Below are 27,929 nucleotides of genomic sequence, written 5' to 3' on the forward strand. Positions count from 1 at the left end.
GTGTTTTTATTGAGATCTCTTTAAACTTTGTTTCCTACTTCTTTTTTTGCAGTCAGTCATTAGATTCTGTGAAAGAGAAATACTTTTGATAACTAAAATCAACTTTAACATCGTCTACTGTGCTGGAATCATATTCAACCATATAACTCCAATAGGATGGAGTTAAGCACCTTGTTCATCTGTTTTTTTCTTTAATGAGGTAGGCCTACGTGTCTGCTGCTGTAGAAAGGCCTACTCTGAGAGCTTTTAGCTTCCTGCACATGTGGCATGATCTTCCCAGATGTGTAGTTGGACAGATGTCTCAGGTGGGTGCTGCTGGCTAACTAGACCTGAACCAGACCAGCTGGCTGTATCGTCTCAGATAAACTTATATTAGAGATATCCTGGATAGAAACACGTGACGTGGAAACAGCTGTTTAAAGGATATTTTTGGACTCCAGCTGTTGAGACATCTCCTGGAATCTCCCTTGAAGTCGTCGCATCGTTTCGTCCATCTACAGGAAAACAAACACGTCAGGAAGTGTATGTGTGTGTGTGTGTTAATAAATGTTCTGCTTGTTTTCAAGACACACAACTAGCTCACATTATAAAACTTACCGCGTCTGTCATGTCTTTAGCAGCCTTGGAGTCTGTTTGTGACATGTTTTCTTCTCTGTGTCGTCGCCGCCGCACAGTCTGACGGTGACTGTGTGTTTAAACTTGACTACGACAACGACGATAATCAAAACTCAGCTAGTCTCCGGCAGTGACTCCATAACTTTGCCGTAAGTTGAGTCTAGTGACTAAAAACAACATAACTTCCGGTTGTAGTGCGCGTCATTTCAAAATAAAGGTCAATTGACGACGACGTTGTTACTTTTTCTACTGTAGTAAATCTACTTAAGTGATAAAATGCTGAATCAAACTGCTAATTAAATAGTCATCGATTTATAATTGATTCAATAGCCTATTGGGCCAATTTGCCCCTCACACATAAATCAAGGTGAAAGTATTCTGACATGAAATGTGGATTTCTTGATAATGCTTCAAAAATAAATGCAATGAAATATCACAGAAAATGTATGTTACAATATTTAACAAAGGCCAATAATTTTGATTTTGAAATGAATTCGATCCATCAAATTTACCTGAGTTTTTAGGCCTATAGGCTACTGGTTTGTAAATTACAGTCTAAGCTTGCTTTTAGTATAAGATGTGCAGTTTCCTAAACAGGCTATTTCATACAGTAGGCCTAGGCTACGTAGTATTTGATTTATCACTGCAGCACATGTTGCCACCAGGGAACTATTGCACCGTTTTATTATGAAGGTTACTTTTGCGACATTTCCGGTCTCATACTATCCTATTTTGACTCGCTTGACTTTGATATCCTTTGTGAATTGTATGCATGGGGAGAGCATTATTGTTAACTCTTTGAAACCTGGTTTAACTGTGTGCTGTCTAATGAAGATGAAGGGACAATTCCCTCTCCCCTCTCTGAAGCCTCAGCTTTTATGTAACAGATAATCCTGGATCATAGTGACTGATGACAGATGAGAGGTCGTCTGCCATGCAATTTATATAACTTTCATTAAGCCTTTATAATCTTTATAATCTGGATTTTGTGCCAGTGACAATCTGCATTCACTCCCACTGAATATGTTGAATTCACAGTGTGTGTGTGTCATTGGAGAGACCCATAAAATGAACTTCAAAAGTATAGACCTATTGGTGTGTGTATAGTTATAGCCTACTATAAACCAGGTCATCTGAAATAGCTCTACAGTCTATACAATATTTATTGTCTCCTGGAAGGCTGGTTCAACCCATGTAAATAATCTATAGAGTATGCTTTTGGTCTTTGGGGAATTCATTTTGAATTTAGACAAACATGGAGCCAGCATGTACTGTAAGAGGTGACAAAAGATAAAGTCATGCGGTTACTGGCAGTGGCAGGTCTGACTGGGTAGCTGCATTTCATCATTGGGATTATAGTGAAATATTAGCGTTGTCGTAATCTGGGCCAGACTAGATCATGGTTATGTGTGTATAACTCAGTAGCCAAATCTGTGCTGCCAGACTTGAATGTTGTGCTCTGAGGATTTAGCGAGGGGCAAACAGCACCAGGAGAGATAGCCCACTGTAGCTCCGCAGGACACGACTGATGACCACAAGATAAATCTGCAGTAAATCAAGAATATTTCAGATGTAGGGATAAGAATAACATATTATGACACTGCATTTTACAGATGGCTCAAATGATCCTCTTCTAAGAGACATATTAGCTACATACATATAAACATGTTAAAATAAGAGGAACATAGCTTGTATTAAATATTATAAGAAAGAAAATCTGAGGAATGCAGTTCCAGCAAGCCTACATTTTAACACTTGTTTTTAGGACAAACCCCTCAGAAACAATGACATACAAGAAACACATTTCTTTCTTCTTTGTTTGTTTGTTTTTGGTAATACTAGCTATTTTTTAATGTATTGTTTGGTTTTGTTCCTAAATGCAATAATTAAAAGTTTACAGGCAGACTGGGGGTGTCCCATGCCCATGCATTATGAGAAGAAGAAGATCTTCGCGTGACGTAACGTGTGACGTATCAGGAAGTGTAGGCTGGCTAAACCTCAGGATGAAAATACACTGACTGTGGGTCAGTCTGCGAGGAAACAGTTGTAATGCAGGGACACTGAGCTAATTTACATAGTTTAGATCAAATCTCCTGTCGGTTTCAAGAGCTTTTAACGCAGTTTCCGGAATATTGAGTGCTTTTCCTCTTAGTTAAGCGCAGTCTGTCAAACAGCGCTAGCTAGCATCAGCAGAAAGTGTTGAATCAGTTCATCAGCCACAGACGCAGAGTGAATACAACAACAACCACCGTCGGTGAGCGTTGTTGTTCTGTCTGTGTGGTTCAGTAGCTAAACATTAATGTTACTTCTGTTCGCTCAGCTTTTCTCAGCTATTACTGTCACACCGACCCCCGGCTCATTGCTTTCTGATGCCCTGCTCTGCTTGTGATGGCGTGGCAGTAGCCTCCGCTTTGTCTGCGTGAGCCGTCAGAGGAGTAATGCTCGGCAAACACGGATGTTCCTCTCTTCGCCCTCTCAAACTCGCCACCAGGAACCAGAGGAGGACAGCCGCCGTGCAGCCGTCTCCGCAGGGCCAGGGACAGCCAGCTGACACCGCCTCGTAACTTCTTGCCCCCCACACTGCCTGCTGTTGGGACCGCCGGCGGTGAAGCACCGACTCGGAACATGGAAGATGAGCTGTTCAACCAGATCCTGTCCGTGTTCAACCAGCTGGTGGCATGGGTCGCTGCCGGGGCCATGGTCTTCGGTGGAGTGGTCCCCTACATCCCCCAGTACAGAGACATCCGCCGGACCCAGAACGCCGAGGGCTTCTCCACCTACGTGTGCCTGGTGCTGCTGGTAGCCAACATCCTGAGAATACTGTTCAGGTAACGAGTCGACGTAGCTCCAGCCTCCACACCATTCATATATTTACCTCTTAAATGTTCTCCTGTATGTCAGATCTGGTACAGGCCTATATTTTGTGATTTTTAACCCTCGGGGACCCCTCAGGCCAAAAATGTATTCCCTAAAGGTATTCACAATCAGAATCAGAAATGTTTTCATTGCAGAGAGCAGTACAGATCAGTTTACAAGACAAGGAACTTGACTTGCAGTTGCAGACACAAAGGTACAAAAAAATAGTAAAAGGTAGTGATATAGCTAATACAAATTTGGTAGAATAAATTTAGGATTTATATTAAAGGATTAAAATAGGGTTAGGGTTAGGGTTATATACAGAGGTCCCTCAGGGTTAAAAATTAAAGTGAAATAAATCCTGAAATTCAGCATGTAAAGTATCTATATAGCCCTGTGTGGCATTTTGATTGCACTTGGTTATTATTGTGTAAATGCTCATTAAAGTATCTTAAAGTGCAGGGCTCCAGACTGCCCCTAAAATTTGAGACGGTGCAAGTACATTTTTTATCTGCTTGTATAATAATAATAATAATAATAATAATACTAATTTGTTTATAGAGCACTTTCCATCAAAGTGCTGTACAGCTACAGAACATTTAAAAACATGTGAAACATATACAGCTACATGCATTTTTTCATGGTGGCCCGCCACCACTAAATTATTGCAGCCGCTGCTTCAGTATTGGGGCAGAAGCACAATAACAATCTACCAGTTACTATTACTTTTCAACCTTTCCCACTTCACAGTTACAGCTCTACTCGGCTCGACTCGGTTCAGGTCCTTTTCCATCACAGCTGAGTTCTTCATAGTTCCTCCTCAGCGTCGGTGGGGTCGTCATATCACGGTGGCTACGGCCGCATCGTCTCGCTCTCTTTTTTCTCTCCTCTCGTCAGCTCCAAACTCACTCGTCTGCACCTCGACGATTACGGACCACAGCGTTGTTTTCCACACAGCAGTCGATGAGTCAATGGGCTCTTTGCACATACAGCTCCACTACTTCCTGAACTTAATGCTGCTCCTTTGTTTCCTGTCTTACATTATTGGACAAACTGATTAATCCAGTTGTGTCTGACCATTGTGACTGTACTCAGACACACCTGGATTAATCAGTTTGTCCAATAATGTAAGACAGGAAACAAAGGAGCAGCATTAAGTTCAGGAAGTAGTGGAGCTGTGCAAAGAGCCCATAAAAAAACAAATAAATGTCTCAGTACAGATCAGTGGTCGCTGTTGCCGGTATGTTTTTTAAATTAGAGTGTTTGATTCTCGCTGCCACTCCTAGTACAGTAGAAACACTGATCTGAGTGCTGGTGAGCTGTGTATCAGTGCATGGCCCTGGGCTGGTGTTCCTGACTACAATGGCATGTAAATTCCCCCAAGAACAAACTGCAGCCTATTGCAGCTATTCTACTGCTGGTTGTATATAATATAACTGCTCACACAGCTGGTGAGTAAAACACTGTGGAGGTCATGTTGGCCACGGTAACTCAAAGAGGTAATCCTAGAATGAGTAGACAAAGAGATCTTTACTTTACCATCTAAAGTGAGAAACGTACACTCTCTTCCTCTGATTTTAATCAGTTCAACTTCCTGTCAGATGATATTGTAAGAGAACAGGAAAAACCTGCACTAGCAGCATTCCCGCGGCGCTGGCAGAGCTTTGTCATGTTGAATATCGTTATTTTACACACACACCCCTTTTTGTTTTTGCTCTCCTTCAGATTCGGCCGCTACTTCGAGACGCTGCTGCTGTGGCAGAGCATCATCATGATCGCCACCATGCTCATCATGCTGAACCTGTGCACCAGCGTCCGCATGGCCACCGAACTCAACACCAAGAGGCGCTCCTTCATAGGTCAGAATGAAATCCTCGGCGGGGCCCGTTTACTGTGTAGATAAAGCTCAGTTACATCAGCGCTGTGCGAGTGAATGGGTCAGTGTAACCTAGCGTGTCAAGTGTAGGTGTGTGTGGGTGTGTGTATGACAGAAAGAGTGTGCGGTTAGAGATATGATTGTGTCTAATAATACCAGAGGGCATGCGAGGGTGAGTGTGTGTAGGCAGGTGCATGTGTGATTGTTCAAAGAGATGTAGGAGTGTGTGAATGAATGTCAGCATGTTGTTAATGGATCACCTTACCTCTTCTTTAACACGGTCAAATCTGACTTCAGACCAGTTTCAAGTGCCGCAACTGCCATCCCATTTTACTACACTGAAGATTGTTTATACGGTAAACCAGTAAAACATGGTTTCATAATCCACCACCTGACCGGTACAAACGGTTGTTTTCAACCTTTTTAATATATCTAACCTTATATCAACAATTCAGCTATTTAAAATGATCTTATTTTAATTTCACCAACATTTTGGGCCATTTTAAGTGTCTGTCTGAAAACACGATAGATGCCTAAGTCATTGATTATTAAATATTTTTTTCTACATTTAGATAAAAATTTTAAAAAAAATTAAAGGGATACCTCACCCAAAATTCAAATTTCACTCATTATCTACTCACCCTCATGTCGACTAAGGGCTGGGAGAATTTTCAGAGTCCTCCGTGCCTTCTCGGAGTTACGGGGGGGTCCGCGCAGCAGTATTTGTCCATATAATGGTTGTGAATGGTGCTCACTTTTCTTCATTCAAAAAGACACACCAAAAAACATCCAAATACCTCCATGCTGCTCGTCTGTAATGTCCCTCTTGTATTGAAGCCCGACATGAGAAATTGTTCCGCCGGTCAGTGCAAATCTCACGCAGGAAGAGCAGTGAACTGAGACACTGGGAGCTTCCGCTACAAACAAGCTTAAAATATAGACTTATTAAAAAAAATTTTCGGAACAGTTTCTCATGTCTGGGCTTTAATACAAGAGGGACATTACAGACGAGCAGCATGGAGGTATTTGGATGTTTTTTGGTGTGTCTTTTTGAATGGAGAAAAGTGAGCTCCGTTCACAACCATTATATGGACAAATACTGCTGCGCTGACCCCCCCCCCCCCCCCCCCCCCCCCTTTAGATATAAACTATTTTATCATTCACTCAATACTGATACCTGTGCTATAAAAGTATCAAATCTGCCTGACTGTTACGCGCCCTTAAGAAAATAATCCAAAATGAGCCACAGTTCAAAAACTACTGTAAAACCTGGAGCTATCCAGTTATTCAGTAACTTGTATGCTGAAACACCAGACGCTGTTTGTTCACGGATGTTCTTACACGCTTATGCACACAAATGGATAAGGAACAGCTCATAGTTGTTTTGCGAGTCATGTGTTTGAGGTCTGCGTCACATGTTTTAATTAGAGCTGCATCTGCACACACTGTGTAGCTACTGCAGGACTGGATGAGCAGAGGTCTACTCTGGAGACAGGGAAGGGCACATGGAATCACAGAGGAACTAAACAAGGACAGAAAAGTTTAAAGAGGAAACCGTGCAGGTCATTTAGCCACAATAAGCCATGCAGCTTTAATACATTTGTTTTCCAACTCTTCCAACTACAGAGAGCTAATTTCACTAACTAGTTGATACTCAGAACTTGAAAAATAGCAAAAGTTCAATATTAAGAGAAGTGCATGTTTGTGTTCTTGCTGAGTCTCTTATCTGTCTGGAAATAGCCACACTTGATTGAACACAGCGGCACACAGCTCACAGCTCTCTGCAGGTGACAGGATCCAACCACCAGAACGTCTGAAGCTCACTCACTAGCAAGTTATAATCTTGTTTCTTTAATCCCTCCTCCCCAAAAAAAAACACAGAGGTGTAAAATGATAAGTTTTAGTTTTATGGGAAGCAGGAGTAGGCCTACTTCTTGGCTGAGAGCAGTAACTTCTTAAAGTAACTGTCATGCTGCCAGCCGGTGTTTCCCCTGCCAGGCAGCCCACCCCTCTCCTCAGACACTAAGTATTTTAAAATCGAAATATTTTATTCATGCTGTTTACCTAATTCATGGGGACTCACTCTATCTCAGCTCAGTGTCTGTGTTCCAGTCCTCTTCTTTCTGGTTCACCGCCCCACGCACACGGCAGAGGAGAAAGTGACAATTTGTTATGTTAATTGCAATAAAAGCTTTCCGACACATGTTATAAATCCCTTTAAAAACCGAACATGGACAGATGTCGACCCTGACGTCTGAAGTCCAGGCCAAAAAATTACCCACTCCTTTAACACGTGCGATCTGCTGACAGCAGAGAGGGAGGCAGCAGGCTGCAGTCCTGAGGGCACTGATCTGAGGAAAACACTGACAGCTGAAGTGAATAAATATATTTCCAGATTTGTGAAAATTTGGATTCAGATCAGGTTTTTCTTTAAGTTATGAAAAATTGTCAGGATTTAATAAGCAGAGGTAAAGTTTTGGGAAACAAAATCACTGTGGGATATATTTTAATACTCAAAAACTGAACACATCATCACCTCTGCTGTATCAGAACTGCATCGATCACGTTCTTCATCTGTGAATGAGACCTGTCCCATGCACACTGAACATGAACAAGGTGTGAGGTGGAGCTGCACCATAAGACCACAGTGTCTCTCAGCCACAGATGCCAGAGAACTGATCACAGGTCATCAGTGACTAGAAGCATAGTTGCTAATCTGCCAGTCACATATTTTAATGAAAATCAGCTGATCCCTAGGAATGCTGATTCACAGCCAAGTTAACCAATTTATCTTTATTCATTTTTATATGGTCATGTGATTTACAGAGATTCAGCAGTTCCCACCATGAACCAGCACTTAGTGACCGTGACCAGAAAAAACTGTTTTTTTCCCCAAACTATTTAATAACAACAGATATACAAACACAAGCAAAATAACCAAAACTTTTCTAGTTTGGAAAGAAGTTCACTGTTCATGCAGGGCAACATTACTAATTGCAAGGAACAGAGAAAGTACATCTCTAGGGCCTTTAATGGTGCAAATGCTTGCAAAATCTTCACCAGTGGGACCTCTGCTGCCCTTTTCCGGTCTTTTATACCAAATGCATGATCATTATTGATATAACTAATCATGGAATCAGTCAATTAGCATTTCAGCAGTGTCGCCAATTACTCTTGATGACTTGAAATGTCTCGGTAAATGTCACAGAGTGTTACAAAGTCATGCTCGCATTCAGGGGGTCAGCTCTGGCTTTGCTGAAAAATGAAGAAAACCAAGCAATTTTTTTCTCCTCCCTTTCTTCTCTGTTTTTTTTTTTTTTCCTTTTTTTTTAATTTCTCGTCTGTAGCAACAGACAGTAAGGACGAGGAGGTCAGAATCCCTAAGAGGCTCTTTCTCGGTATGTACGGAACTCAATGTGTCTGCCATGAAACATCAGTCGTAGTTCATCTGCCTGTCCCTCTCCATCTCTGTGTGTCATGCATGACGACCCGGCGGGGCTGCCCCCCTGCCTCACCCCCCATCCCCCCACAGCCTGGCCGGCACTAACCGAGAATGACTAACAACGTTTACAACATGTTTAGATCAAACATGTAGTTGTGTTGTTGCATCCATATTCACTGCCTGACCATTGTAGCCACTGCTGTGATGCTTTCAGTGCATGTTACCCTACACAGTGACACAAACATTTCACTGAGATTTTGCATGTTATTTGTGCTTAAAGGAGCTATTTGTAAGTTCTGCTATGGCTGCGTACCTGTGTAGCTGTTTACTTACTAGTCCAGAGGAAATGTTGCAAGTTAAGTATCGCATTTGATTCCGAATAGTTTTAGCAGTAGGTTCGTTACCTTTAATTGTCGGTGCGAGCTGCTCAGAGCTACGCTACGGAGGCTAATGGATTTTCTTGGTTTCCCTCATCAAACTCATCAAATACACAATCCAACAACTCCAAAACGCTCTTGTGGACAAGTTGTGACCTGCACATTCACCACGCTATGAGATAATAATGGAACATTACGAGACAAAGTTGTTTTCGAGGCAAATGCAGAGTCTGCTTGCTTTGGTGTTAGTCGTAACATTCCGTTATTATCTCATAGCGTGCATGTACAGGTCACAACTTGTCCACCAGAGTGTTTTGGAGTTGTTGGATTGTGTATTTGATGAATTTGATGAGGGAAACCAAGAAATCCCAAATAGCCATCAGCAGCTCACGGCTCTGCTCCGCCGTTCCAAAAATAGCCGACAAGGTAACAAACCTAGTCCTAAGGGATTGTGGCAATGGGCCACTTTGCCAATGTTGTTGAACTATCCCTTTAAACCATTTCTCTATTACATTTCCTCCTCTGTTGAAGTTAGCATGCATGCTAACCAGCTAGCCCTGGTCTGGCTCATCACTTTCAGATACTGTAGCCTCCAATCTGCCCTGAGGATGTAGAGGCTGCTCAGAGGTTGTAATGTAACTTCTTGTCTTGTAAATGCAGCAAAGGCTGAAGTGTGTCAAGCAACAGTCACCACCACCACCTCCTCCTCTCAAAGAGAAACCACATGCAGCAGCAGAGGAAACTTACAAGTAGCCACTTTAAAGTGTCATTTCAGTGAAATGGCAGCTCAGGAAGGAAGGACAAACCTATGTGCTATGAACTCATTTAGGCTTATTCATAATGATCAATGATTTTCAGTCGACTAACTTGTTGATTGTTCAGTTTTAAGCAGCTTACTCACATCATCCAGTTATAATTTTTCTCACATCATGTTTATATTTTTGCGGTTTGATATGCACAACTTGTTTTTGATGTAAACTCTCAATCCAGGAGTGTTTTTTGCATGTGTGTTAAATGACCCCTAAACTAATGTATGTTTGTCTTATCATGACCTGATATATGAATGTTATGCATCTTTTCTACTGCCTGACATTGACTTTTAATCATTGCTGACTTCTAACTGGCCCTGTAAATGTTCTTTGAACTACACTTAATTTCAACATAATACCCCCCCCCCCCCCTTTTTTTTTTTTTTACGAATGTCATGTCAAGAAATGTGTGGTTTGCGATGAGCTTACACACACTTATATTGGTCTATATGTGTGCTTTAAGGCAGATTTATTCTCTTCTTGAACATTTTTATGTTTCTGAGGGGATACTGAACATATGTTTTGCAATATTTTTACAAATAAGGTTTGCAATATTCTACATTATTTTTATTGTCAACAAATTCTACTGTATGAATGGACCTAAATTAAGAAAGAATTGCGTTGTTATCCTCAGTTACAGACTGATATGTGCTTTCATTAACTATCCTACATACTAAACAGGGGAACTGTAGCTAAATTTGATTTGAGTCCACAAACATAGTCCTGCCTCTGTAAGAACTCAGAGCACAAAATGTATAGTAATCCGCAGTGTTTAATAGACACCAATGTATCCAGTGGACTATTTATTCCTGTCGGTTGAAAAAAAATAAGTTGCACAGTATATAGTATGTGTCTAGTTAAAGGGACAACGAGGAGTTTCTATTCGGTTATAAAAAAGTCTCACGTTAATGTGGATGAATCTCCGCTACTCACACTTGTTAATGGCTCCATTTTCGCTAAATATATCGATCTGTCTCTATCGTTATTTTGTTATTATTAGTGGTGGCGGAAATGCTGGTCGAGCCGACCAGCGTTTCCTTCATGGCGAGTTATGAGAATAACGCCGCAGAATCGCCGTTTATGGTCGGAACTACGATGGTATGTGAACCTCTTTGAACCTCTGACTTTAATTTTTGATGAATGAAAACATGAGTCCGTCTTGCGCCGGGTCAAAGAAATGTACGGTGCGCGCGGAGGCTCATAAATGTAGTGTGAAAACGCTTCGCTTTTCCAAAACTCCTCGTTGTCCCTTTAAGTGGAGCATTGGTTGAGTGGCACAGCAGACCAGATAAGAAGGTAAGACAGAAAGAAGAATGTTTTGGTCTTGTTTACTCTAAGTAAAAAAAAAGCTTTTATACAACAGAAACTTCACATTTAGTTGCACAGTGACACACGCTGATCAGGCCAAAAAAAATTGCTGAATCACATATGACAGGAATCTGCTGCGCTGCTCACTATGGCTTCAGACTGTCAATGTTGGTCCTAGTTGGTCCTCCACACCCAGTCAGTGATGTCTGGACATGTGGTCTCCATCAGCTGCTGGCTGGCAGGCCTCTTCCAGTGCAGGGGTAGTGACAGTAGGAGAGGTGCATGTGTTCTGTCCCCCTGTCAGGCAGTGTGCTTAACACCAAGTCCCTGAAGCTGCTGTGTGAACCAGTGTTGTTTTGATTACATCTACTGTATGTTTTTTCTTGATATGACATAGAATAATGCCTCTAGTGTAAAAAAAATACGCTTTAAGTGCAGCTCATTGGAAAATTTGATCATGTAGAGAAATGGAAAAATAATCTGACCTGAAACTCTACAACTGAGCCCCAGCTCATAACTTTGTACTTGTTGTAAAGGAACAGTTTTGGATTATTTTGTGGAAATGTTTAGGTCTGCCTGTTGGGATTTTAAAAAAAACAGACCAATGCAGTGCTATTGTTCACATGAGTGCAAAATTCAAAAATTCAGTTTTTGAGATAAAATTCTGATATTTGCCGAACTTCATCTACTATGACTCCAAAGTAATTTTTTACTGAGGAACATTGAAAATGTATTTAGCAAGAATTTGCTGGTGTATGTTTACAGTACTGTTTATAGTCAAACGTTTTCATGCACTATAGGCTCCACTTTTCACATAAAAAACTGGGTGGTATTTTTGTGGAGGACAGTCTGAAGATGATTTGGTGACAATTGAGCAAAAGTTGTGGGGGGAGAAAGGTTTGATACATTTTACAGTTTTTGAAAAAAAAAAAAAACTGAGTGATGGACTTAATGATTTGCACTGGATTTGACTGTACAGAGGTTTCTATAGTATTAGGGCTACATTTTGGTGAAAATTGCAAAACTGTAGAATGTACGGTTGATGTTAGGAATTTTTCTTTCTTTTTTTAAATTTAAACGCTTGCTGTGGCCGCCCCATGAGGGGTATTGACATGTGCTTGGAGCTGAGTAAATTTTGCATGGGACTGGACCTTTGTGCAAAGTTTGGTGATTTTTCATGTATGGGAAGTAGGATTTCCTATAGAAGAATACTGGCAAAAACAATAGGGTCCCCCAATGAAATATCATGCGCAATGATCTCTAGAGAGGGACACAACACAGAACCACAGGGCAGTCCAGTATCTCAGGGTTGTCTCCACTGGCCAGTGGTTGCAGCCCCTTCTTATACTGACTTCTACAAGATACCTAGTTGATAAAGAAATCATGGTATACAACATCAGTTGTTTCTCACTTATCCTCCCACAGTACAGTACAATCTCACAGGGTTATCATGTGTTCATCCTGTCATCTTCACCTCAAACATAAGGTTTAATACCAGGGTTCAATAGCTTATCACTAATCATTCTAACAGACTACAAAGAATAAGACTCCAGCAAAATTCCCACCACAACATCCACCACATTTGTCATTATGTTTAAAGAAAACATAATGAATGTTTTTTGGGGTTTGCTACTGACTCCTAGACCATAGGACTAATCATAAAAGAGATGGAGCACTCACATTTGTATATAAAACATATTCATTATATTTTGACAGGTAAAAAAAAAGTCCTGTTGTTCCTGGTGTGGGCGCTAGAGGGCGGTAGGAAACCACGTTTGCGTAATATGGAAAGGGCCCAGTGTGTTGTGATAGACACTCAAGACTGGTTAATACACATTGATATTCAAGCGCTTATTTACAACCTGTATGTTTTCAATAATTTTAAAGTAAAGTAAGTAAGCAGCGGCTGAAAAGCATTGACAGTTTTCATATTGTGTCTTTCTGTGGTTCTACCTGTTTGTGGAAGGAGGGAGCGGCAGCGGGGTATTTGCTTTTCTCCAGTGCCCAGCTGCAGCGCTGCCAGCTCGCTTTGTCCACGTGTTGATGCTGCCGGTGGCTGCAGCTTCTATATGAAGGCAGGGTCATTGATCAGTGAACTCTGTGTCATTAGAACTGACAGAGAGTCATGTTCTTTGATTGCAGCTTAGCTGGTGTGCTCCTGCTCATTGATCCGCTTGTGGGAAATATCACGTGTAAGCGTGTTGTACTCTGTATTATTGATAGGAGGCATGAAAACACCATGGTACAGGGAGGAAGAAAGGGAAACAAATTAGGCAGAGAGGTGCTTGATTTGTTAGTTCAGTGGAGGAGTTGTGATCTTTTTCAGGCAAGGTGGATGGATGTTAAAGGGATAGTTCAACTATGAGATAATAACAGAACGTTACGAGACAGAGTTGTTTTCGAGGCGAATTCATGCAAAACCACTGATGCACGTTCCCGCCGGGGGCAGTTTTTCAGCAAGCAGTCTTGAATTTGCCTTGAAAACAACTCTGTCTCGTAACGTTCTGTTATTATCTCATAGCGTGGTGAATGTGCAGGTCACAACTTGTCCACGAGAGCATTTTGGCGTTGTTGGATTGTGTATTTGATGAGTTTGATGAGGCAAACCAAGAAATCCCATGAGCCTCCGTAGCGTACTGTAGCTCTGAGCAGCTCACAGCTCTGACCCGCCGTTCTAAAAATAGCTTGCAGCGACAATTAAAGGTAACGAACCTACGCCTAAGACTATAGGCATTATGACAATGGGCCAATTTGCCAAAATGTTGAACTATCCCTTTAAGATCAGAGATGCCACAAAGAAATAGCAACTTCCACAGACCTCAGCCTGCGATGACATCAAACCGGTGTCAGTGTGCAGCTGTCAGGTGGACCAGCTTCACGTTGTGGCTTTCTACAGTGAGTCACCGCTGTGTTGTTTGGTCGGCAGGACAAAATTTCTGTGATTGTTCGGTTCGTTCCCTTTATGTTCACTGAGCTTAATCATAGCACTTTTTTTTCCCTCATAGCAGCACAGAATCATTATCTCACCAGGCACTTCCATCAAACAGCTGGACATTTGTACCCAGAAAGAAAAACACATTGCAGCTTACTTTAAATAGAATTTAGGCTCGCCCAAATGCGGATGGATCATAATAGATATGACTAGCTGTGAAGATTTCACATCGAGACATTGTACCTTATAATTTGGGCTGCTGAGATAATACGGAAGTGCACATAGGCTGGAAGAACGTCTGTGATGCTGTAATTAGCCTACAGACACATCTGTTCTACACAGTATGGCTTTTGTTGTAGCATGTGTAGTCTTGGGCTTAAGACAAGGGACGAATCCCGGTGTAATAGCAGCTCAGTGTGATTTATATGGAAGACTGCCTGCTGCAATCCTTTAAGGAGATTAAAAGATCAGATCATTTGGCTGTGTCAGAATCAGAAATGCTGGTGATCGCTCAGGTGGAGGTAAAAGGGTTTCGGGGTAAGAAGTAATATTTCTATGAAAAGTTTCGGCGGTGACAGTGGGAAAAGTTTCACCTCGTCTGATGTGGGCTTGAGTCAAACTTTCCTTTTTTTTTTACTTGTTTTGAAGGCCTGACAGAGGAAGCCCTGATTAGATTCTTCAAGTTCTCCAGCAGCATAAAAATGAATTCGTCTCAGCAAGCAAACCGTCAAACAGGACTTTGCTCCATGATTGAATTTTCTTTATGCTAAGTTAAGAGCCTTTGTGGTTTTATTCTCCAGGATACCTTGACCTGTTTGTTCTCCAGAGGCTCAGGCCCTGTCTCAGCTCAATCCTCTGATTAACTTTTTTTTTACAGATGTAGTCTATGAATTGAAATCTTTGCATTTTATTTTAGTCACCACCTTTAAGGATGGTACGTAGAGGAATAAAAAATGGACTGGAGAGAAATAAAGAAGGATTGTACAAAACTTTCTCACTATTTTGCAAAACTTGTGTGAAACCTTGAGAAGGTTTGAGTTTGAGATGTTTTGCATAAATGTGATAACGTTTTGCACAGAACCCCCCCAAAGTTCTCTCAAAAGGTTTTGCAAAGGAACACAAAATGGTATTTGCTTAGGCAAGTGTATTTCTATGTAACTGTCACCAGAGATGGCAATGGAGTGGAAACATAAATTGGATAAGCTCATGAATTGGTAATGTTAGCTATACAGTATTTATCATAGTGTTGTGTATTACTGTTGTGTAGTTTTTTGTCAAAATCTGCCTCCATGATGCATCTTTTGGACTTTTAACCCCCGAAACAATATAAATGAAACATACACACAAATTTATACTCTGAGCTCACTCCTGGTCGCTCTACAGGGATACAGACAGGGAAGTGTAAAAGCACAAACACTAACTCAATAATATAACATTTTCTATTAGAACATGCACCGTGTGTTTTTGGACAAAGTTTCCGAGAGTTTCAGAAAAGACCAAGCGTCCAGAGAAGTGAATTGAACAAAGCATTAAAAAGTAAAGTTTTTTTTGCTATTGAATTTTTATTATACTCCATGTCCAATTCCAGGGGTGGAAAGAGTACCAAAAAAATCTACTCAAGTAAAAGTACAGTTACCTTGATGAAATTTTACTCAAGTAAAAGTAAAAGTACTGGTGTAAAAATCTACTCAAGTAAAAGTAAAAAGTAGTTCATTTAAAATTTACTCAGAGTACAAGTTACTTAGTTACTTTTTTTTTGGGGGGGGGGGGGGGGGGGGGGGCTATAATGGCCAGAGATTGGCCTAACATTCTCCGTGCATGTCTCTGTGTTCCAAATTTGTCCCTTCTCCATCGATACACTGGTCTCCATCATCTTTTAGCTCCTGTGGCACCAACTTGATTCTGACCTTCTGACACTGCAGTTGTCCAGAGCCAATCAGATGGACAGTTACAGTTACTGGCACTAAGGTCGTCACGATCATGATCATGATACTAACATTTTCAACTCAATATCGATATTAAGGAAAATATTCGATACTCAATACCATTTTCAATACGGATAAAAAAAAGAAAAGAAAAATCTCTCTCTCCCTCTTTCACTCACACACACCTGTTTTTTTTTTTTACTGTCTTTCCTGTCTGCTCTCAAGGAGGAGGAGGAGGAGGGGGGGGGGGGGTTACTGTAGGCCTCTTTACTGTAACTGCTCTGAAGCAGTGGGCTGCTTGTCTGTTCCTTTGAGCATGGCCATGGATCTGACTGGGCTCCTACATTTAACTCAACGGACCGCCGGTCCGGCCTTCAGCCCCGGTGTGTCTGGCACGGTCACCATAAACGTAGCCGAATAGATGGACATGCCTGATAACGTTGTCTTTAATCATTAACGTCAGCTTTTAACCGCTAGCTGCGGCTAATGGCTAATATTAAGATGACAACATAGCGACGAGCCTTGTTATGCACTAGTAGCGGTGAGGGGGAAAGAGGTGTGTACCTGCTGCTGCTGTGTGCGTCTGTGAAGGGAGAGAGAGAGAGAGAGAGGCGGCAGCAGCGTAGCTACTTTTGACAACCCACACAGAGTTATATATTTTTTACTTTGTAACTTAAGCTATTTAAAATGTAACTAAGTAAATTTCTTCCAACAATATGTACTCAAGTAAAAGTAAAAGTACTGATTTTAAAAATTACTCAAAAAAGTACAAGTACACAAAAAAGCTACTTAATTACAGTAACTTGAGTAAATGTAACTCGTTACTTTCCACCCCTGTCCAATTCCCAGCACATCTGAATCACAACCTCTCCCCAAAGATGAAACATTTTAGATGTGAACTTCATGAATTAATAAGACGATGGATGGACTTGTAACACAAAAAACTTACAAGCAACTCCTGAGAATCATGGCCACAAATTAAATAAACACACCTTATTCCTTTTTCACACTATCCCATTCCCTGCACCCAATATGATGAATCGGCAAGAATTTCATTAAATCTTGAGTGTGTTGTGGTGCTTGTGAAGAGGAGCGCTGTTTAGATAATGCACCTATGATGAATGTATTCCATTACGACATGTTCAGCAGTCTTTTCTACAATCATCCACTATAACTGACCACAGGATCAAACGTTGGACTGACATCATGGAGGTAGAGGTTTGTAAGGAGCTTGTCAGTAAGCAATTAGGTAAATGAAAATGGTTTAACTCGCTTGGGCCATGAAATTAAATGATGCTGCATTTGAAACATCCATTCTCAGAGGAAGTTGCAGTGCAGGCAGAGGTAAAGCTCTTCTAAGCTCTCCAAGTTTAATGGGCTTTTTTTTTTTTTAATGTTCACTGGGTCGCTCAGAGGCCACCAGCAGCTATACTGGTAACTTGTAAGGTGGAATGTCTTCTTGCACGTTACTCAATGCATGAGTTGATGTGAATTCATCACTGCATTTTAAATGCCTATATGACAACTTTGACCAATCCATTTATTTCTATTGGCTCTCTTGCATGACATATGCTTTAGTGATGATTGGATCTTCAATAAGCTTCAAAAATGAATATATATATGAATATATGAAGTTCAACAGGATTATGCAAACTGAATATTTTCCTCACTTGGAGCAGCAGAGAGTCATTCCCCTGCGCTGTAGCAGCCCTACACCTCTGCTTGAGTGGTCCTATACCACTTAAATACTGGTCTAACGATTTTATGGAGCTACATGGCCACAAAAGAGATGTCCATTTATTTCTACTGTCTTGTAATGACTCATTAGTCTTTCTGGTCCCACAGCGCTCCTGAACCTGTAGCTTCATTGGGTTTGGCATCTCAGAATAAATCACTTCATCATGTAGCTAAGGTTGCAGTTATCCAATCCCTAAAGGGAGGTAGAGGCTGAAAATTTAGCTTGAGTCCGTTGTATAGAAGAGACATAGCATTCAGTCTAGGTGGCAGTGCAGAGATGTGGCCTGGCAGGGAATACCTATTAATCATTCCGACAAAGCTGAAAACTCCCCTTCCAAATTTCAGAAAATGAAGCAGGTTGAAATCCGAGGTTCAAATTCCCCGGCTGCTATAACTGTCTTTCATAGTAATGTTCCTGCTTCTCCCACGGCTGCTTTTGAGTGACAGCAAGCCATTATTTCAACTCCTCTTGTAGATTTTTTATTTATTTTTTTCCAGAGCCTAACTGGGAACAGTTGGTAAACAAGCATTTTAAATCTCTAACTCTGACCTGTGTGCCTTCCTACACATGTACCACAACTCTGTGGGTCCTCAAACTGAGCTGCATGTAAGATGTTTGGCCACCACGGGGAGTCTATTGTATGCTAGCTTCAGTCTGTTCCCACACAGCGCCACCGCTGCTCCCCACACAGTGCAGAGCTTAAAGAGGAAGAGGAGAATGCCGCAGGGTCTACAAGTGGCTCAGCGCGAGCTTGTGTATGGCAGGGTATGGCTCAGGTACGGTGCTGTGATACACATCCTTTTGAGGTCAGTGTGAACTGAAGTGACACGCTGCTCTGCTGTTCATACACACACACACAAAAAAAAACTCAGAAATGAGACTTGCCCGCTCCTGGTTTTGGAGAGACAGCTATACAAGATTAAGAGATGGTGACAGTTCAGCACTGGCACGAAGGAGTGTAATTATTCAAACATGAGGCTGAGAGTGAGACTGCACATGTCATAATCACAATGTGGCCTTTCTTGTTAGAGGCAAAGATGTTCATTCCCTGACCACCAAATTAAGTTGCAAGATGGGGAAAAAAAATGCTTCAACACAGGAATTTCATGTATCATATCATTTTTCCTTCAGACTGAAATCCCTTTGCAGCCCTGGAGACTGGGGGAAAGTTAACTTAATGACCCAAAGGCATGTCTGACATTAATGGTGATGTGTTGTAAAATAAAATGTAGGAAGGTACAAAATACAGAGGAAACCACCTCCACTCCAAACGCTTAGGACAGACATGATCACTAACTGGTTTTGTGTGTACCAAGGTAATGCAATTGTAGCCTATTAAAAGGAAGTTATTTTCCTCTTTTAATTGAAAGGATGTCACTGTGCAGGAAGTAGTATTCATTACGTCATACATACCCCTTTTTTTCAAATTCAGTGCAAATTCTTCACACAAATGCATCCTAATTATATTTCATACCTCACTGGTGCTAGGTTATGGTAACCTCAAACTGAAGCTAAAATTTTAGTTAGCTAATTATCAATTCATTCAGAATGAATTGTGTTGTTATAATTTGGTACTTTTATTGTATTTGCTAATGTACAAAATGTGAATGGTGCTATTTTCTGTTGTAGTTAGCTTCATTTACAAGCTAACAAACACACGGTGAATTTGGCTAACAGTTAAGTTTATTTAAATATTCAGCAGGTCAGAGAGCAACATTAGCATCAATTCAATGCTGTGTGCTGGCCACTTGATAAATAGCCTACATGTTGTCAGGACTTGACAGTTTTTATTTGAAAACTTGGTCTCTCTTAGATTACCTTGGTCAGACACGCTGTTAGCTGTCTGGCTAGCTAGCCAGTAGGTCGGTAAAACCAATACCCTCTTTGGTAAAACTGTAAATGTTAATGCTACTGCCAGATGCTACTGCTGCATTTAAATCCTATGCACATGCTCAGTTGTATCATCACTCAAAGTGATACATTACACGTATCATGCTCGGTTTTGTGTTTAGTGTGAAGCTGCAGGTCTTTAGCCGCCAGTTTGGCGCTAAACGCTGCTCTATTGCCCTCGATGGCTTCCCCCTGTGTTTGGCTGTTATCACCAGGCACCAGCCTGATGCTAGCTGGCCCACATACCTGGTCCTCTGGCTCTGCTGCCAGCCAGCAAGGCACCACAGTCACATCAGGCATCTGCAGCCACTGTTCCTACAGAACAAATGCTGCTTTACAGTAAACAAACATCATTCAAATGATATTCTCAGTGTTCATTATACTGGGACAGAAAGTCTACCTGTTATACCTTTTTAAAATCTCTTTGTTTATCTTTTGTTCACCATGCTGGAAGCTAAATAGATATGGTTTTTAGAGTTTGCTGTGGTAAAACTTGAGTTGCTGGACTGCTGTGGCCTTGTTTGAACTGCTCTTTCATATTTATTCTGTTTCATTCATGGGATTTGTTTAACTTGTCTGTCAGAAAGGATTGGTCCAGTAGGACTATTACAAGGTTACTTTGCACACAAACGTGCCTGTCATGCATATTCATTTAGAAATGTCATCTAAATGTCACAATGGGGCAGTTAATTCTCTAATGAAACAATATTTAATTCAATCATACACTCAAATGTCATTTATGCTTATGAAAACATTTTCGAAGAACAGCAGGGTTGTTCAATTCAGGCAAAGTAGCCTATTTAATGGTGAACGTCATCTTAACAATGAGTCTTTTAATCTGGGTTATCTGCTTGCATGGGGCACTTTCTGGAGGTCTCTAGATTTGACCACACAGAGCGTTTAGGTGCCAATTAAGGAGATAAGGAGTGTATCATTTAAACATGATTAAATGAATTGTTTCTATTGCATTTGAGGTTTGTGGAAATCCCATTTAAGATACATCAGTGCAGCAACATCTCATTCTCGGCCACAATTCGATTGTAATGATGAACTCTTTCAATGTCCTCTGCTCTCACATCAAACCAGCTGCCACAGATGTGCTGTTTCCACAGCCTTTGTACCCTAAAGATACGTTGAATGTTTAAGTATCATATAAATTACTTGGAAAGCTTTTAAAGCATTGCCTTTTGTGCTTATTCCCTTTTTAAATGAGTACCTGAGGCATTCAAGGCTTTGCAGCACTGAGATATTATCGTAGTATGATTAGTATTGGCTCTGTTGCTTATTACAGGAAGTCAGTGATGTTGTGCTCAGAATCCTTATCCCATAATTTCCTCAGCGTAAAGAGAGTCCATGAGAGGTGCTGGGGCATAAAAGCAGGTTTAAATGATTCATCAGTGTCCAGATTTCCATCCAGCCCATTACCACAGGGTTGAAAATACTATAACCTCAACTTACTGTCACTCTCCCTCAGGGCTTTTCATCACCCTCACTCCCTCACCCCCTCTCATGACCCTGGATTTACAAGCTCGTGTTCTGCAAGAATCTGAATGAGACCACTTCCCATGCCGTGTGCAGTGTGAATGGCCTATTTGTAGCTGCAACATATATAGATCTTTTTTCTGAATATAAGAACTGCATTGTGGTAGTTGCGTGAAAACTCACAGTCTGAGTGTGAAGTTAGTTAAAGAATGTTCACAATAATGGTGTTTTTGCTTCCTTTCATTAACGAGATAAGACTTCAAAAAGAACAGAGGGGATTAGTAGATAATTGTTTCCTCGGGTGATGGAGAAGGAGACATGAGGAGAAGGAGGAAATTTAATTTCATGCACAAAGAAGTATCCAGAGGTGTCCCACAGCCCACTGACTGACCTGAAGTTCCAACCACTAAGTAGAGGAGTTTTATTTAGTAGCAAACTTCAACTCTTGGAAAGAAGGACGGAAGCATCAGCATACCAAGTTCTGGCACTGATGGAGTACTTTCTGTTTAGACTTTTAATTTAGGAGCCACTATTTTAATAATAATAAACAATTACTGTCATCAGAAATGTACTGGGTATGTTCATGCTCCCCAGGGGGTGAACTGAGTTTCCAATTTTTTTTTCCTGTAATTGCATATTTCACATTATTAAAGCATTATGATCCCGACAGACTATTTGTGTCAAGTGCCAAAAGCTCTGGATCTCCCATGATGCAACCAGTAGCATCGGTAATTTTGCTGTCTTTTCTTTCTGTACACCCACTCACATCTTTCAAACTCCAGTCCCCTACTCCAGTTTTCTCAGATTGTATCATTTAAATGACTCAGGTGATCATCATGGCCACAGACTGACTGTTACCCCTCATGATACACTGGTGGACCTTGTGTTTTTTGTGTTTAACACAAAGCAAAACCATTTCCATGCAAGCTTTTGATGGTTTGGGATTGGGATTTTTCATCAAATGCTCTGTGGTGTGTCTAAAAAGTAATCAAACCAAGAACAACCACAAGTCTCTTACAGTTACTTGATTGCACTTTGCTTTACCTACTTTATTGTAATGTTTCTGTCACTCATCTCATACTGACCATCTGTCCTCACCCTAAAACCTCCAGTTGTCATATTCATTTCTGTGGACTCACTTGTGGTCTCCCCCATGTTGTGCACCTTCAGACTTCGACTGGGGCTACTTCTGGTCGTGGAGTCGCTTCGTGGACTACGTGCAGTGCGTGCTGGCCTTCACGCTGGTGGCGGCCTACATCACCTACCTCCTCCTGGACTCTGCGCTGTTTGTGGAGACTCTGGGCTTCCTGGCCGTCTTCTCTGAGGCAATGCTGGGCACACCGCAGCTCTACTGCAACTATCAAAATAAATCCACTGAGGGCATGAGGTATGGATTTAATCCTGAATATTCCAATTTATTCTATTCATATTCTCAGAGAATTGCATCTAGTTTGGCTTTTAGCCTGTGGAAGTCACAATAGAAACAAATATAAGAGCCATGGGCGAGGTTTTGGACAGTTAACAGCTTAGCTCAAAATGGATATTGGCGTGTCTATCAAATTCTTAGTCTACTTTCACACTAATATTTCTCAATTTAAAATGTTTAATATGTTTAAATTTTTTGCTTTGTCTGCAACTGGTGACTGAGCTGCTAAAACAAAAACTTTTAGAAACGCTGCTGGACTCTGGGGTTGCATTTTAGTCTGGATGGGAAAAAAATGGAGACCTTTGGAAATGATGACTCAAACACTGTTTGCTCCTTGACTGGTTCTTGACATGTCACAACTACCAGTGATTATTGCAACCTGGTCGTCTTTGTCAGCAAATGCTGTGCAGTTAAATTCTGCATTTTATGACTCGACAGCTTCCTTTGCTGCCATGTGATTGTTTTCTCTTTTTTTTTCATGGATGGAGATCATTTCTTATACAGAACGAAATCACTAACCTGCATAGAAAGATAATTTAAATGTAGAAATGAGAATGAAGACTAGACTCAGTCACACTCTCTGCACACCGCACACAAACACGCTCCGTAACCCGTAATCTTTTGTTTATGATGGTTAAGACTACACAAACAAAGTCGCTCCATTTATTAGGGTTAGGGACTTGCACAGTTCCCTACTGTCTTTCTGTGTAATTATCTCATGTTATAACATGAAAACCTGCTGCTTATATTCAAGTGCAGCCTATATGTATATGTATTTTCTTTTAAAATTTAGCTGGTGCAGCTTATATTCAGGTGCGCTCTATAGTCCGGAAAGTACAGTATATCTCATCAGGGCTATTCGTTATGCTATCGGAATGATGTCATAATTTCCTGATATCGGGCCAATAATTATCGTGCATCCCTAGCGTTTACCCAATATCAAACCAGCCAGTGTTTGCCATCATTTTATGTTTTCTGATTGGTTGGTATGTAGGTTTGAGTCGTACAGTAGCAGTAGTTAATACATCACCATTTGATCCTGCCAGAACTTTGATTTGTCAGCTGAGCTCCTATCAACCGTCAGTGGAGGAGCGATGCAGGGCCTGCGTTACTGGGTGTGGTGAACACAGATTTTACCACATTTCTCTTTTGTCGACCTTGTCACAGTCAGATCGCAATCTCAAAAAAGTCTGTTTACAACTTGTTACTTGATGCGTGAAGTGATGGACAGTGTCTGTGGGATTGTGTTCTCTCTCCAACCATGCAGAGAAGTTATCTACTGGCCCTGTTTCTCTCAAATATTTGAGCCACGAGTATCATTTTACCAGGACTCATTCAGATGGAAATCAAAGCAAAGCTTGTTGTGTCCGTGATTAATGACAACGTCTCTCTGCTGATGAGTGCTGTTTTATTTATGAGTACCACTTCCATCACAAGCAGCTCTGAGGGTGTGTTACTGTGGCACACACTTGTAAGTAATGTCTCCAGATTATATTGTCTCACACGGCATCATTAACACTGACACGTGTTTATTAAGTATTATGAAGGCACCTGTTGAGCAGGAAGTAAGGACGGGGCTCCTGACATTTATTTATTATGCGAACATGACAATTGGCCCTCTGAAGTTTGTCTGGGAATCAATATGGTAATGAGGTTTCTGTCTGGCTGTATCTGTCGCTAATGTATCATTTTGGCTCATTAATGTTGATTTGCATCAAGTCACAGGCTGTAATTAGAGGCTTTGAAGTGAAATTGATTTTTGAAAGCATACACAGTTTCAAAATCAATGCTGGTAGTTTTCCAAGCTGTGGCCAGTAAAATAAACCGCTTTTAATAGTATACAACATTTTAGTCGAAAAGTACTGAGGACACATAAATAGAATGGCAAGAATCTGGAAATACCATACATACTGATATCCTGAAGGGGATACAGTATGTACACAGGAATTAACATCTGCCTCAGTCAGTAAAAATGTGCGCACAGGAACAGCAAGAAAACCATTATTAGGAAATAAAATTTGTCAAATAAAAACAGTTGATCACAAAAACAAAAGAAATGTGTTGTTTCATTAAAGTTCATGGTCGCTGCAACATTCAACAACACTAAAAATTGCATCAGCAACACAAAACCACTGTTACCATGTGATTTATTGATAAAGTGTTTATACAGCGCTTCAAAATAAAAAAAAGTACAATAACGTTGTAAAATATTGCGATAATAAAGTGTACTGATGTTATCTAACAGCCCTAATAAACAGATTTGACAGCACATTAACGTGATTGCAAACAGATTCAACAGAAAAGAAATATGATCAAGTTGAATGTGTAAGTTGTTGTTAAGTAATTGAAGAGATTAAACTGATGATGTAGTGATTAGATTAAGTGTGAGTTTGAGATTGTCCACCGACCACACAGGCCAGATAAAAAAGCTTTCTCGCAGTGTGTGTCCCGCCTCAGAGCAGTGTGTGCCCCCCACTCCCCCCGCCCCCCTCCTGTTGGTTGGCTTTCTGGAGCAGACAGATAACAGAGCTCCAGCAGGGCTGCCTGTCCACTTAAACGGCCATGACAGCTCCCACGCTGGGCCTTTCCATACCCTCTCTGTCCCATGCCTTATTTATTTTTGATTTTTTTGTTTTTTTGTTTTTCGCTGCCTCCTACCCACCCAACACTTTGTTTACCACCACTCACATTGACCTCAAAGCCGTCTACTGGATGTGCTCGTGGAAGGGATTTGCCTCTTTACCTTTTCTTTCACACTGGCTGCAGCGGATGGATTTTTTCATCATATGGTTGTTGAGGCCTCTAGGAGAAGTAGTTTCACTTTTTATTTTGAACAAAAGCTAATGATAGCCATTGATGTTTCGGAAATAGGCCAACAGTTTTCTGTGTAGTCAAACTCAGCGGCAGCAGAGCCATTACATCATGGGTGGTGTATGAAATGACTGTGGTGAAGAGCTAGAGAATTGTGGGATATTAGGAGTCACTTTATAAAATATAATAACTCTCACATTCGGACATTGGTTCAGAATGGTAAACTTTATATGTAGTGGGTTTTTGAAGGGAGTAAACTGCTCATCAGTTGATAAAATTAAAGGCAATGTTAATAACTGTTTCTCACAAACAGTGTTTTTGTCGATCATCGCCAAAGAAGCTTTATAGTATTTCACAGTTGCTTTGGCCCAGTTCTCTCAACAAATTCTCAGTGTGCCATGCCCTCATGAAAAGAGACAAAACTAATGTGTGACTCTGTTGGAAAAGATGGTTGGTTAATTTGGCGACACCCGTGGTTTCTGTGGTAACAGTGAGTGCGGTTTAATATGATAATTTGCAGAAATACAACAGAACTCAACTCAACTCAAACCACTTTATTAATCCCACCAGAGGGCAATTGATTTCAGCAGCTTGCACAGTAGAAGAAGAAACCTGCTCTGTTTATAGTTGAGCCAAACAAACACTAAGGGTCGGCCATTGTTCAGTTTTCATTCGCAGCGACTTCATATGCACATCTGTGATACAGCCCACGAAGAGAGTGAACTGTAAATAGTGAGGTTGATATCAGTGAGATAATGTTTATGCATCATTTTCTTTGAATCCCTCATGCCGGGGTAGACAACCTGAATGCAGCTCGGGAACTGTGGACAAACAATGATAACTACTGTATTGAGAGAGAATAACAGAACCTAAATTGGTTAATAATTGCAATAGAAAATGATATGAATGGTGTCAGAAACTGGATTAGACGATTTAAAGGTGTTAGCTACAAGTTTAATTCCTCCTGTCCAATAGGTGTCACACTCACACTCACCCGCTCTCGCTCCAACCTTCCATTGGCTTTATGCACAGCTCCACTACTTCCTGATCTTAAGCCAGCTCCTTTATTTCCTGTCTTACATTATTGGACAAACTGATTAATCCAGGTGTGTCTGACCATTGTTGTGAGGTCAGACACACCTGGATTAATCAGTTTGTCCAATAATGTAAGACAGGAAATAAAGGAGCTGGCTAAAGTTCAGGAAGTAGTGGAGCTGTGCATGAAGGCCATTGTACTGGTTGCCATAGGGAGTGGAAAGCTAAACTAACGCTAACCGTATTAACGAGCAGCAGCTCCGGTGTTGACAGCGGACTGGAACCACATCTGAATCCTTTCACACTAACTCACAAGCAGACGAACCCGACAAACCCGCAGCATCACGCCTGCACCGGAAACGTTACATTACCGGGTGACCGTTAGTTAGCATTAGCATTAGCACGATGCCATTCTCTCCAAAGAGCTATCACGATCTGGCCCCTGAGCTCCGCCTCACATGACATCTAGGCTACTAATGCTGTTGACGCAGAGATCATTTCATGTTGACGTTGCCAACATAACCAGATGTAAATATTTATAAAATTTGGACCCGTCAAAATTTATTAAACAATTATTTACATCCTATTAAAAAAAAAAGTAAAATCAATACTTTTATTCTGCATCCCTCTCGATGTTCTGTGGATGTATTATTTTTGAAAAATTAATCGTTTTGATGAAAAAGTTGTACCTATAATCTCTAAGGATTCCTTTTTTTAAAGATATGTTTGGGTCATTTTTGCCTTTAATTGACAGGAAAGTCAGGAGAGAGCCTAGGGGAATGACACACAGTACAGATTGGCACAGTCAGGCTATTGCCAACATGAGACATGCTCTTAACACTCAATCTTGTGGCCACTGGCCAGCTGTGAGAATACAGCCTCACGTCCGCTCCTTATTAAAGAGCACTCAGTCGGTCTATGTACTGTAACATGTGCTTGCAGGCTGAGATTAACAAAATCACCTTGGTGACGAGCGCTGCAGTGTAATTGCTAATGATGTCATCATCACTCGTATTTATTTCAAACGTTGGCATGTCGATAGGAAAAAGGGCAAAAAGAAAGAAAGAAATGTAGTTCCTTTTGAGAACTGTCAAAATGCTGCAATATACTGGATCTATTACAGTGGTGTGAAATAGTGGTTTAATGTTATGTGCTTTCCAGCTTTACTGCATTACTGTGTTAGATGGTCAAACCTCCACGTTATTAAAAATATCTGAGGTTTCAGTGCCCAGCTACAGTGAAGTAAAAACATCATTTTCCTTATATTAATGTGTGTTTAGTGTAATGTCAAGTCTAAGGTATTATAATATCCAGCCGGTATGAAACATGAAGCTTCATGTCGGTCCTGTTTGTCAGCTCTTTTGTCATATTCCTCCATCAGCCGGGGCAGATCATGTGACGACTGTG

The 27,929-nt window shown here is 41.0% G+C and overlaps 1 protein-coding gene across 2 annotated transcripts in view; it reads left to right on the top strand.

Annotated features, from left to right (window-relative positions):
* The first annotated feature begins 2,611 nt into the window (after nt 1-2,611).
* Nucleotides 2,612-27,929, top strand: part of slc66a2 (solute carrier family 66 member 2) — a 40,142-nt gene continuing 14,824 nt past the window's right edge. Inside the window, exons 1-5 of one of the 2 annotated variants that reach the window (XM_083981780.1) lie at nt 2,612-2,865; nt 3,107-3,443; nt 5,197-5,330; nt 8,695-8,745; nt 22,421-22,637. In XM_083981780.1, the coding sequence (XP_083837906.1) occupies nt 3,241-3,443; nt 5,197-5,330; nt 8,695-8,745; nt 22,421-22,637 (605 nt within the window). In that variant the 5' untranslated portion in view covers nt 2,612-2,865; nt 3,107-3,240. Of the gene's footprint in view, nt 3,444-5,196; nt 5,331-8,694; nt 8,746-22,420; nt 22,638-27,929 lie in introns of both variants that reach the window. The other variant, XM_083981781.1, reaches the window with a different exon arrangement.

The sequence above is a fragment of the Trachurus trachurus genome (assembly GCF_905171665.1).
Source record: "Trachurus trachurus genome assembly, chromosome: 11".
Classification (NCBI taxonomy): Eukaryota; Metazoa; Chordata; class Actinopteri; order Carangiformes; family Carangidae; genus Trachurus; species Trachurus trachurus.